This window comes from Ambystoma mexicanum, chromosome 6p (genome assembly GCF_040938575.1).
Source record: "Ambystoma mexicanum isolate Mex_15411 chromosome 6p, UKY_AmexF1_1, whole genome shotgun sequence".
In the NCBI taxonomy this organism is placed as follows: Eukaryota; Metazoa; Chordata; class Amphibia; order Caudata; family Ambystomatidae; genus Ambystoma; species Ambystoma mexicanum.
In genome coordinates this window covers 908675938-908689020 of record NC_090935.1, presented here as the reverse complement: position 1 = coordinate 908689020, position 13083 = coordinate 908675938, and the positions used below count along the sequence as shown (strand labels likewise).

The window sequence follows — 13083 nt, the reverse complement described above, 5'->3', positions numbered from 1 at the left end:
GCCGTCGGCTCCAGACTCGCTGGATGACCCTGAAGCAGATCAGGATAGCGATGAGCAGCCCTGCTCTGTCAGAGCATTCCATGACCAGGTCCTGGATATGATGGCCCTCCTTGACATTCCAGTACCTGAGGCCCCTGCTCCGCAGGAGGGGGTGCTTTCGGGAGCTTTCACCTTGTCACCACAAGAGCGCACCGGCCTGTTACTCCAGAAGGACATTTTGGCCGAGGCCCGTAAAGTCTGGGATAAGCCCCACACCGGGCTACATATCAATAAGAGAATTGACGCCCGTTACAGGATCCACACCTCTGAGGAGATAACCTTGGCATCTTGTCCGCTCATTTCCTCGACGGTGGTAGCTACGGCCACGCTTCAATCCAAGCCGGCCTCTGCAACCTCAACGGCGGCGGCTCAGATTCTGTCGAAAGAAGACAAGATTCTGAACTCCTTGGGCAAGAAAGTCTTTGCCATATCAGCACTCCAACTTCATCAAGCAAATACCGAGCTCATCCTTGCTGCAGCTAATATGAAGCTGTGGAAGGAGTTGGCTGATTTTCACAAGTGTATTCCTGCGGATAGGCTAGACGACTTCAAAGCCGGTTTGTCGGACGCCAGGGTGTTGGCACAAGATCTGCTGGAAGCTGCAGTACACTATGTAGATTCCTCAGCTCGAGGCCTTATGGTGGGAATTGACACCTCCGGCCAGGCATGGCTCCATGCGACAAAGTTTTCGAAGGAGGTTCAAGACAACGTACTGGACCTTCCATTCGACGGCAAGGAATTGTTTCATTCTTCTACGGATGAGGAACTTACAAAGACCAAGGCGAGCACCCAAACCGCCAAGTCCTGGCGAAGGCCCCAGCTAAAGCCCCTTATACACAGAGGTCAGGGTCTCAGTCTCGATCCTTCTCTTGCTTCAGGGATGTTTCAGGACCTCCGGGCGTACATAACTGAACCCCCGGTTGGCGACACCCGTCGAAAACGTGGTTGGTTTTTCTCTCAGCAATCAGCCTCCTCTCCAGGGGCAGGTTGTGTCCCTGCTGACAAATCTGCAAAACGATATTTTTTGTCGGTCGCACAAGACTTCGGTGAGAGGATGAATCTCGTCTCATCTGGAGGCGTGGCAGACAGTCACCGAAGACCGGTGGGTTTTGTCCATTGGTCAGGCAGATTTTCGCTTGCCCCTACCCCACCCTTCAACCCACCCTTTCAACAGATCGGGACACCCTCCCTCATAGCTGGGGTCCAGAATCTTCTAGACCTCAGGGCGGTGGAACGTGTTCCCCTTGGGGAGAAAGGGAGGGCTTCTACTCTCGTCTGTTCACAGTGCCCAAACCCAACCAGACTAGCCTGCGCACCATCCTCGACCTTTCCCAGTTCAACCTTTCTCTTCCCCAAGAGAAATTCAAGGTGATCACGCCCTGCCAAATAAAATCCTCTCTTCGGAACGGTGACGGGCTCAGTGTAGTGGACCTTCAGGACATGTATATGCACATCCTGATATGGAGGCTGCATCAAAAATATCTGCGGTTCTCCCTGGGAGGGGAGCATTTCCAGCTCTGTGTGATTCCGTTTGGTCTTAGCTCGGCGCTGCGTGTCTTTACGAAGATGATGTTGGTCATCGCAGCTTTCCTTCGGCTACAGGGTGTTCATGTATATCCGTATTTGGATGACTGGCTCCTACGCAACCCTTGTCCACTGACGGCTTCGAGCAATCTCCAGTCTCTCCTCCAGCTCCTGTTCCATCTTGGGCTGTCGGTGAGACCTGATTTTCCTTGGTTTCCGTTGGAACACGGTCGACTCCAGGGTGTATTTGACAGCGGACAGGATTGCGGATCTATTCGCCACGTGTCAGCTCTTCATCCAGTCAAAGCACATGACGGCTTGGTGGTTCCAGAGACTTCCGGGCCTCATGGCTTTGTGCATACTTCCTCTTCTTCTTGCGCGTCTCAAAATGAGGCGTCGTCAGCTGGCTCTTCAGAGCTCTTGGTGTCAGGCTTTGGACTCGTATTCCAAGATGATCACAGTTCCATCCTGTATGATGGTGGTCCTTCTATGGTGGTCTTTGACCATCAATCTGACAGTGGGGGCCTGCTTTCAGGAGCCCTGCCCACAAGTGACTATTACCATAGACTCCTCCCTTTTGGGGTGGGGCGCGACGCTGGATCATCTCCAGGTTTTCGATCTATGGATGCTGCAGGACAGGCAGTTTCATGTAAATTATTTGGAGCTCCTGGCTGTTTTTCTGGTGCTGAAAGCTTTCCAGCCGTCCATCACGAACAGGGTGGTCCGCATCTGCACTGACAGCTCGGTACCAATGTTTTATATCAACAAGCAGGGTGGCACCAAATCACCCCCTCTTGTGCACCTTGCCATTCAGATTTGGGAATGGGCCATCCAGCACAGCATTTGGCTACTGGCGGTACACATTCTGGGCCAACTCAGTGTGACTGCAGACTCACACAGTCGCCAAACAGCAGCCAGCTACGAGTGGGAACTGAACACGGAGGTCCTCTCCACCATCTTTTGCCAGTAGGGCACTCCGGGAGTGGACCTTTTTTACGAACTCTACAAACAGGAAACTTCCTCTTTATGCATCCAGGAATGGTCTCGGGGCCTCCTCCCTAGGGGGCGCTCTCAAAATTCCGTGGCACAACATGAAGGCCTATGCCTTCCCGCCTCGGTCACTGTGCAAGCTCAGGAATACATCGAATTGCACTCTACTGTTCATAGCTCCTTGGTGGCCAGCCGGATTCTCTTTCTCACAACTTCAGCATCTGTTGATTTGTCCTCCGATCAGACTGCCGTTGATTCCCAACCTGCTTCACCAGTGCGATCAACAGATGTAGCACCCCTCCCCTCAATTCAGCTTGGCGGCCTGGTGCCTGAATTCAAATCCTTAGCACGGTTTAACTTTTCCGAGGACAATATGTGCATTATCCAAGCGGCCAGGAAACCCTCTGAGGTCTCAGTATAGGAACAAGTGGCTCTGTTTTTGTCACTGGTGTTTAGCTAAGCAGCTGGACCCCAGACATGCAACGATTGACACTGTCCTTTCATTCATATCTCATCTGGCAGCTTCGGGCATTCATGTCTTGTCTTGTAGGACTTGCATGTAGGCTATTGCAACCTACCTGTCCACTGACAACTGCTCTTTTTCTTTGACGAACCCAGTCATTAAAAGGCATTTCGCAGGTCTATTACATCTTTTTCCACCTATTCGCAATCCTCATCCGAAATGGGATTTAAATGTCCTCACTGCCTTATGCCATAAACCATTTGAACCCATGGCTACGGCAGATCTAAAGTACCTTTCATGGAAGGTGACTTTTCTGATTGCAGTGACTTCGGCAAGGCGAGTAAGCAAGCTTCAAGCTTTGTCTGTGGGACACCCGTTCCTCACCTTCCATAAGGATAAGGTTCTGCTCCATACTCCTCCTCCTTCTTTCCTTCCTAAAGTAGTGACTGATTTTCATTTGAATCAATCTATCTCATTACCTGTCTTTTTTCCAAACCCGGCCTCAGATGCTGAGAGAGTTTTACATAGTTTAGATGTCAGACAGCTCTGAAGTTCTATCTTGACGGAACAACTGAACTCGGGGGCTCCTCACAACTCTTTGTTACGTTTGGAGACCCAAAAGGGAAACCTGCTTCAAAAGCTACAATCTCCCGATGGATTGCTTCCTGTATCTCAGTGGCATATACCTTCAAACTCCGAAGGGCATTCATTCTCATCGTGTACGTGGCAAGGCGGCTGCTGTTGCCTTCCAAAAATACATTCCTTGGGAAACCATTGCCAAAGCAACTATGTGGGCTTCCCCATCAAGCTTTTGCAAGCATTACTGCTTGGAACTGAGCTCCAGGGCTGATGCTCAATTTGGCCAGGCTGTTCTTAAAAATCTTTTTCAGTAAGGAGTTTCCATCCACCCGTATTACCTGTGAGGAGTGCTTGGGAATCTCCCACAAGTATGGTGGAAAGGGGACGGGATGTAGGAGTATAACAAAGTTACTCACCATAGTGACTAACTTACTCCTAGTTCATAGTACCCTTTCCTTCATACGCCCGCCCGCCGTCCCCTCTAATAGGTATCCTCTATTATTGCTTAAATGGTCTCAGACCTGGTGATAGAAAAGGACTGAAGGGCGATGCGCGGGGCAGAGCTCATGAGGGCGGGGTTATGGCCGCGTGCGGTACCCTGCGCAAAAAGAGAAGGACAAACATTTTCATTTTTTGTGCTTTTTGACTGAAGTGCTCCAGTCCCGTCCCGAAGGACGGAATGCCCCACAAGTATGGAGGAAAGGGGACTATGGACTAATAGTAAGGTAGTCAATATGTTAAATACGTGACTACTCTGTCGATGTCAGGATGACCTAAGGATATTTGGGGCGAGTTTAGCAGCTGCCTAGCTAAGGCACATACTGCTGTTGATTCAGCTGCAAATGGTCATACTTCATTAGGCGCCAATGTGGTTCTGTGTCTTTGTAAATGCAGAAGGGTAATCTGGCTGAATGGGGCCTCATTGGAAGACTTGTTTCATACTATTATGCATTGAATGTTATTAATTGTACTTGCCAACAATAAAAAAGAGAAGGAAAAAAAAGAAATCCATCTTTGAATCGGTGCCCCTCAGCGCACCAGACTTGAGTCTGGATACAAAGTATGAGTGTGTGAACTCGTGATGTGGGGGTTTCAAATGCGTGGACAAGGATAGTGCAAGGCTGCTGGTTCAGTGGAAGGCATCTTGCACAGGACCTGGAGAGTCGTGAACGTATTTTGAGGCATATTCAGATTATGGTTTTATTGCATGCATTGTTTTTGAATATGTGAAATATGTAAATGAATAGTTTCGTGTTTGAAAATACATGTTGATCATCAGTGGGATTAACAGTTGTCGTTATTAATGTCTTTTTGTTAAAGAGAATAGAGAAATGAGCAAGACAAGTGGGAGACTCAACAATGGCATCCCTCAGATTCCTGTGAAAAGGGGAGATTCTGAATTTGATTCCTTTCGGCATTCTCTACCTGTATTTGAAAAGCATGAAGACATTGTCCGGATTATTAACGAAAATAAAGTGGTTTTAATCGTTGGTGAAACAGGCTCGGGAAAGACGACACAGGTTGGTTGGTTTCTTTTCATGCTGAGCAGATACTAATTGCCAATACTATGTGGTTTTGAAAAGTAGTTCCCAGTCATGTGATCTTGATAATATCTCACATTTTGTTCTCTGTATTCATCTGCTTTTTTCACAGTTTTAGCAATTACGGGGCTTGAATGCCATCAACAGGCTTCAGGCAATGACGTACGTGTCAATAGCACTTTTCTCAAACTGGCCCATGTTGCCTTTCCATTCAGTGCTTGGGTCTATTGAAATCCTGGTTTGCCTGTAGGCTTTGGGTTTGGTTCGCTGAAAGGCTTTCACATTTTTCCCACCTGGGAACCTTGGTCTGTCATTTGGAATATGTATCCATGAAGTTCCATTGCAAAAAATGTATTGTTTTTTTTGTAATGTGATTTGATTAATTGTGGATGAATTTGTATGTGTGTGAATGGTATGTTTGAAATATTTTGCTGTGTTTAATTAGGACCATGTTTTATTAAGTAATGGGCGGTTCATTTGTTTTAACTCTGTTTTTCTTTTTGAATTGTATGATTGTCTTGTTGACAGAATTGTATGATTTATTTTCTGTTTTATGAAATAAGAACTTTTTGAATAAAAAACTTTTTTTTGAAGAAATATGACCTAGAAGTTCTTTCAGTATTGGTTTTGTTCCCCTGGTTCTAGGTTTCATTGATGCCTGCTTTTTCTGTTTCTTTGACTGTAGGCTTTGCCCGTTTTCCTATAGGTCTACCAGCAACACTTTGTATTTCTTTAGCGTTGCCGCATTTTGACTTGTATAGCATGTGGCTGTAAAACAGAAGAGGCATTCTAAGCCTCAGGTGAGAGTACTTTGTTTTCCTCCAACTCTTCCCCCCACTCCTCCTAACAAATAATTTGTATTTTATAAACACATCTTCCAGACAGTCTTGTAACTGCCATCCAGGCAGGTGGTGAATCTACTGACTCTTTATGTGGGAAAACCCAAAGTGTGTTGTGACGCTAAAACTAGGAACTTCCAGGAGATATTCTGTAAAGTCCAAAAAAAACTTAATCCCATCAGGGTGCCACCAAAAACATTAATGGTAGGACTGCATTTAGTACAGTGCAGTGCTTTCTAAGCTGATCTTAACAAAAACAACCTTGTTGGCACTTCCAGCATCCGCCTCCCCTACTATAGGCACATTTGGTGGCTTTCACAAAGTTCAAGACGTTTTTATCTGGTAGGTTAGTTCACATACCTCTTTAAAGAAGTTGATATTTCTCTTTATCATGTGCTTGCCCTAATGCTCTGGCCCCATGATCCAGTGTAGAGTCTGATCTTGATCTGACTGATGACATCCATGATCATTCCTCTCCCAAAAGCATGCTTTACCATTGCACTCTTGATGATTTGACGGTGTAGATCAGGCTGAAAGTAGCTGTAATTTTGTACAGCTAAATGGCTGTTACAAGTAGTTTTTCTACTTTTAGTGTCAAAAATGACTCATTGTTTTTCACGTTGCTGTCGTGTTGCTGGGTGGAGAGATTTGAAATACACACTTTTTAAGCTAAAAAATGGGCAACAAAAACGTGACTTTTAGGTGAGCCCCTTTGTGTCTCCACCCACCCTCCTAACCTCATCAGCCTCTGCTTCTACTTCCCTCACTGTGTCCTTGCCTCTCTGATTTGTATATTGCTCTCCTGCTTTCTCAGTTTTCTTCTACCCCCTGTCACCTTAGTTGTGGTGTGCCTCAGGATTCCACTTTATCCCCCATTCTCACCAACATTTACATCTGGGCACTTCTGTGCCTCATCCGCTCTCTCAGCGTCGGGTGATATTCTTATGCCGACGACACCCAGATCCTGATCCGTATAGATCTTGATGAAGCTGAGGTGTCGTTGTGTCTACATCGGTGCCTGGCGGCCGTGGGGGAGTGTGGATGGGCCTTAATTGGATGAAGTTTAATGGGGACAAAATGGATGTGCTGGTGGTGGGTTCAACCCCCCGATCCCTCACTTTGGATTGCTTCTTTCTGGCCTGTTTCTGTGGGTTCTCTTCCTGTTCCCACGGCAAGGGTAAAAAACTTAGGGGTGCTCATGAGTGCCATCTTGTCTATGGATGCCCAGGTATCTGCTGTTTGCCAGACTGGGTTCTTCCATCTTAGAATCTTAAAGGTGCTTCACTTGTGGCCGCGATGGTGTTAAACTGGGTGGATTATTGTAATTCTCTTTCTGGCGCAGCCTAAGGGCTTGATTCCCCTTCTCCAACATCTTCAGAACTTTGCAGCCCGTGTGGCTACCGGCTCTCCTTATGGGGCTCACATTTCACCAGTGCTCCGTCGGTCACATTGGCTCCCAGTTGCACAGCGGATTGAATTTAAGGCACTGTGTATTGTACATTGGGCCCAGCATGACCGGGGGCAGAGTATCTTCATGTTAAATTTGTGCGCTATGCCCCAAAGCGTACTCTGCAGTCGGCTACGACTGACCTGCTATGTGTTCCATCTTTTCGTCGTGCCCAGATCGGGGGATGCACTTTTCTATTGCTGCAGCCGAGTTGTGAATAAACTTCCTGTGATAAGGAAAAAACTTCCCAACCATATGGCTTTTAGGAAAGCCCTTAAAACACATTTATTCTGATTGCAATTGTTGATGGTCCTGTGGCTCCTTTCTGTGGGCTTTCCCTCCAGTGCCATGATGCATTTGGGCGGCCGTGCGCTATACAAGAATTCATAACAATAACAGCTCTGTTGCTTCTGAAGCTAGTTCCTCCCTAAATAAATAACCTAATAATAATAATAACAATGATAAAATGTGGTTGCATTTCTTAATTGCAACAGGAAAAAAGTGTGTCAAAGTACTTCACAACCCCTTCGCTGAGGAAATGCGGACTCCATTAATACAAAATGCATCTTTAATTAAATTACTTTATCTGGGAAATGAAAGCCCTGCAAAAAAAAAAGAAACATATTTCACTTCTTTCCTTATATTACCGAATCACTTAACTTCCTTGAGTGTGGTGGAAGGAAGGGCTTGGGGACCTTCACAGGGCCCATAAGTGCTTGTAAGCCCTGCCTCTTCTTCCAACTCTTGTGGGGGTGATCCACAAGGGACCTCTGCTCACCTCTTCATTGACCTTTTTAATTATAAGCAAAATATCCCTGGTGGGGTTAGTGGATGGTCTTCCTGGAGGCCATTGTTGGTTACGTATATACTCCCTGGTGGGATAGTGGAGGTTAAAAAGGTTTTCAATCCCAAATTCCCAATCCCTGGTGGTTTGGTGGTGGAGGTTGCTAATTCTGCGGGCTCCAGCGGACATTGTTCTCTGGAGCCACACTCTTCCCCTCTCTGTGGCTAGAGGTGGGCTGGCCGTAGCTTCCAGAGGATATCCTCTCCACTGCACCTGTGACCGGTGTGGCCAAGCTTGCGGCATGCCGCAAAGTTGTATTTAACATTTTTGTTTTTTTAAAACCAACAACAAATAAGAAGACAGGTACAGTTATGACATTGCACAGACAGGTTCAAATGTATCATTACGGTTCTGTGGGCATATGTCGAAAGCAGATATTATGAGCATTGTAGTTCTTCATGGTCTCGTTTCCCTCCTTCTTTTCAGTTCGACTGCCCCTTGTTACCTGCAGCCCTCACACATGTACAACCAAATGTCTCACGGCCAAAGGTACAGTCCCGCTATATACTCCCTTTCGAATGGATTGTGTCCTCCACGTATTCCTCATCTATGACACTTGTTGTCCAGCTTCAGCTGCTTCGGAAACATTTTTGGCAGAGTGCGCTGTGTGTCAATGGCATTGAGCCGTTGTCCCTCGAAGGCCTCCGGCAAAGGTGATGTCATCGAAGGCATATACAGCACGCACAGCGCCCATTTGCCTCAATTCTGTTTTTCAGCAATAGCGTTTGCTTCGAGTGAAATTCGGCGCGCCTCAACTTGTGACGTACATTACAAAATCATCGATAATGTCTTCTTCTTCGACACGGTCAACGCCGAAGTCCGGTTTTAAGAAATGCATAGATTGTGGGTCAAAAGTTTCACTCAGTGAACCACATTGCATCTGCCTTTGGTGCCTCGGGGAGAGCCACAATACAACTGATTGTTCCAAGTGCCAGTCCATGATGGGAAAAGCCTTGAGGGAATGGGAGGGGAAACTTAAGGTAGGAAAAATCCCCAAAAAATCACCTACCTGACCTGCAATGCCTTCGACGGACGAGTCGAGAGACGTCTCTCCTCGGAAGAAGGCCAATCGTTAAAGGTCGAGGAGTGGTTCTCACCACTTATCTTAGTCTTCTAAAAAGTTAAAGAGGAGGCACCGAAGGTCACCTTCGTCGACTTCATCTGACGATTCCCTTGAATGGGTTGCATGCCCTTCAAAAAAATCAACACCAGCTGAATGAGAAGCCTTCAGGGTGCAAATGTTGAAAATTTTTGACAAACAAAGCCATGCTCTGACCGAGCCTTTGGATGAAGCTGGAAAGGAGGTGTCTCGGTCAAAAATGTGCACGCCCTCGAGCCCAGGTAAAAGACCTGATCCGCATCAGAGCCCTCGAGGCCCGATCTGAGAAATCAATGGATCACAAGAAACGTGGGGAGAAGTGAAGGTCGTCGACGCCATCGACACCGGCAGTGCCTTCAATGCCCGCCAGACCCTCGATGCTTAACAAGTCCTCAATGTCGACATTGCCGGCGAAAGCCTTGTCGCCAACTGTACTACCTTTGCCAGCTACACCGTCAGCGCCTAGCACTCCTCCTAAATCGGTGTTGACAGAGGCATTTTCGACAACTTCGACCACGTCGAAGCCTGTGGGTTCAAAACTAGACAAAATGTATGCCCCACTCCTGAAGAAAGACTTCTTTAAGTCCCGTAATTCTATTTTTGAAGAGGAGGAACATTCTGATAATGAGGAAGCCCCATTTGGTTTACAATACGCTACACCTAATGTACCAGAGAGCTTTATCTCTGAGGAAAGCAGAAGGTAAGATTTATATGAAAACTTGCAAACAGCAAGTGGGGTTGATACCTCCCCAGAAGTTGAGTTCGGAAAGCCTCAACCAGGGGAACATGCTGACTCTTCTTATAGACGTCTGGTTGGAATCTGAAGTCGGTCCGACATCTTTCCTGAGAATTGGGACCACTGTTCTTAGAGACGATTGGAGGGATCTCATTACTTGGTCCATCATACGAAGGCCCAAACAGTTCTGCTATTAGTTGTCTCCAACCCGCTAGGGCTCCAGCTTCGCCCTCTATGTCCCCTTTACACGCTTCCTGCCATGCCACTGTTTCTGCCTCCGCCCACTTCTGCAAGTCCCTCCACCACGTCTCCACTTTGGGCTTATGACACACTTTCCATCCCATCGCAATCCTTCTCTTCGCCATAACATACGCCAGATCTTTTAATTTGCTTACATGTTTAAGCTTCCGTGATCTGGGGAACCCTCCCAACAAACAAGCCCACACAGTATCCACCTTCATACAGATTCCCTTGTCTTCCATTTTCTGCGCTATGTCTCTCCAATATTTCGCTATCAGTGGGCATGCCCAGAACATATGTACCATTCCTGCATTTTCCTCATTACATTTGGGACACACTTGGCTTCCGGCGTTCTTAAATTTGGCTATCTTTAGTGGTGTCAGGTATGCTCTGTGAGTTATATACAACTGTATCTGTTGCAGCCTGGCATTTCTCGATACTTTTTTATGATACCCTTGAGCCCTTTCCCACATCCCGTCACTCATCAGGTCCCCTACTTCTTTCTCCCAGTCCAGTCTAAGTTGCACCACTTCCTTGCCCACTTGAGTCATCATCATCTCGTACACTCTAGACGTTTCATGCCCCCCCTTCTGCTATATCATATATCATATCTATTGTGGTGTCCGGTTCCTCTGCTAGTTCCACCTCGGACCAGGTATCTTTAATTCGTTGCACCATCCCATGATACGTAATATATTGCCCAGCACTCAACCCCGTTTGTTCCACCAGCTCCTCAAATTCCAATATTTTCCCTTCTTGCCACACATCCCCCAACGTTGCTATTCCCATCGGTTCCCAGTACTTCCTAATCATTAACCTTAGTTGCTTTTCTGTTCCTATCACTGTGACCAATGGGATTTGCGAGGAGCACAGGGCCGGTTTGTCCATCAACCGGCACGCCCTCTGCAACATCCCCCACCCAAGACCCAACATCCCCGGACAACCTCTCAACTCCCACTTGGGTAACCATATCATTTCTCTCAGAAAATATGGGGCGCAATGTTAGGGAGAATTCTCTGTAAAGGCTAATTTCCCAAACCTAGTGAGTCCCCCAGCAGCTTTGCTGGATTTTTGGGGTTTATTTTTTCTCCTGCTAAGAGTGAGACTCTTTTTACTCCCACTCTTAGACATGATTTGAGGTGTTCCTTTGTCTTTCCATGTGTTTTATGGGATATGGGGTCTTTTACTTTATAGGGTCTCATGTGTTTTTGATGTGGGTTACACAGCACCCTCCGTGCCGTAACCCAGGGGTGTCGTAGCGACCCCCAAACCATAGACTCCATACCCTGGGACTGACTACTGTCTCCCAGGGCATGTAAAGTCATCATTGGGTTTACTAGTCCCAAATTATGAACAGAAACCAGTACAAACCATCATATTGTGGATGTACTGGTCGGGGCATTTTGATTGCCCTGGGGTCTGTTGTTCGAGGGGGCACGTCTCCGTCCCCCCTGATCGAGTTTTGGCTGGTGGCAGTGGATACTACTTTTTATATTCGACCGCGAATATATCTCTATGGGATTTTCCCATTGTTCGAGGCTACCAACTTTAATTATTTATTTCTTATAGCCTTGAACATACCGCCGGTTTATTTATTTAATATTAATTCACCGGTTGGTATTTTTTGCCAGAACTCGATTCTAAAATGGCGTTTGTGTTCTCTTCTGTGACTCCCACCCAAGTCGAGCCCTTTGTTCCACGTTTTGGCGGGCTTCTCCACAGAAGCCTCCAAAAGTGGTGCCACTCTGTCTGGGTACCACAGGGGGTGTGGGAGGGGGTTTAGGCACCCTGGACTGAGTTGCCTTGGCAACTCAAGTCGCACTCTTGTGTGATTGGCCCAAGTGGTGAGCCGGCCGGCTCACCACTTAGCATGTTTGAGTGACAGCTAGGCTGAATGAATGGGGGTTTGCTGCATAAAAGCAGGGCTTTGGGGACTGGAACTTCAGAAGTCGCCACAGGACCTAAGAATCCGAGGAGGGAGAAGCTGAGCCGACCTGCAACGACGACACCATCGGGGGAGCCCTGCTGAACCGTCTCACCACTTTTCCCGACGACAGAGGAGATCTCCAGTCCGGAGAGTCTTCTTCATTTGACAGGTGGGGATAACCAGTTTTGCCTTCTTTTCACCTTCCTGGAGCATCTCGTGGCCGCCTTGCCCGTGCCAAGCACCCCGGCAACCGGAACACCACGGTTTACCCCTACCGCGAAGAGAAGGGTAGTACCTTTTAACCGAAGAACTCCGCGGCTGGTTTCTTCCCTGGCAGTGCAACGACCTTCATCTTTCCTCCACGGCAAGACCTCCTCTTCCTCTGGACGAAACACCGACTTGCACCCGCTGCCAGGAACAACTTCCCCCGTTGGAGCTTCCTGTACACTTAAGGTACTGTGTCCCGCCTGGCTTCCCTTGCGACAGATCGTACGGGGTGACAGTAAAGCCTCAACCTTCTAACCTGGGCTGGCCTGGGACAACATTGCTAACTTTTCCTGACTTTAATTTAATTCTTTGTGTGCAAACTATCTACAAGACTCTTTGGGCATAACCCCACTGTGTGAACCTGGACGCCTTCTGCTTGCTCTCTCCAAGAGTGGGCCTTGCAATTGACTTCATTGCTCTCCAGTAGAACTCTGCCTATCCTGCCTTACTGTGGTTCTTTTAAAAGTATTGAAATTAATGTGCTTCCATAACTCTGCCTTTTTCCCTCCCTTTTTTATAACTTATTAGAGTGCCATCTTATGTTAAGC

At 47.3% G+C, this 13083-nt stretch overlaps 1 protein-coding gene across 4 annotated transcripts in view; it reads left to right on the top strand.

Moving 5' to 3' along the window:
• The window catches only part of YTHDC2 (YTH N6-methyladenosine RNA binding protein C2), a 2707399-nt gene that overhangs the window by 455887 nt on the left and 2238429 nt on the right, over positions 1-13083 (top strand). For all 4 annotated transcript variants that reach the window (XM_069625524.1, XM_069625523.1, XM_069625522.1 and 1 more), the window contains exon 5: positions 4916-5115. In XM_069625524.1, coding sequence (XP_069481625.1) covers positions 4916-5115 — 200 coding nt within the window. The remainder of the gene's footprint in view (positions 1-4915; positions 5116-13083) is intronic.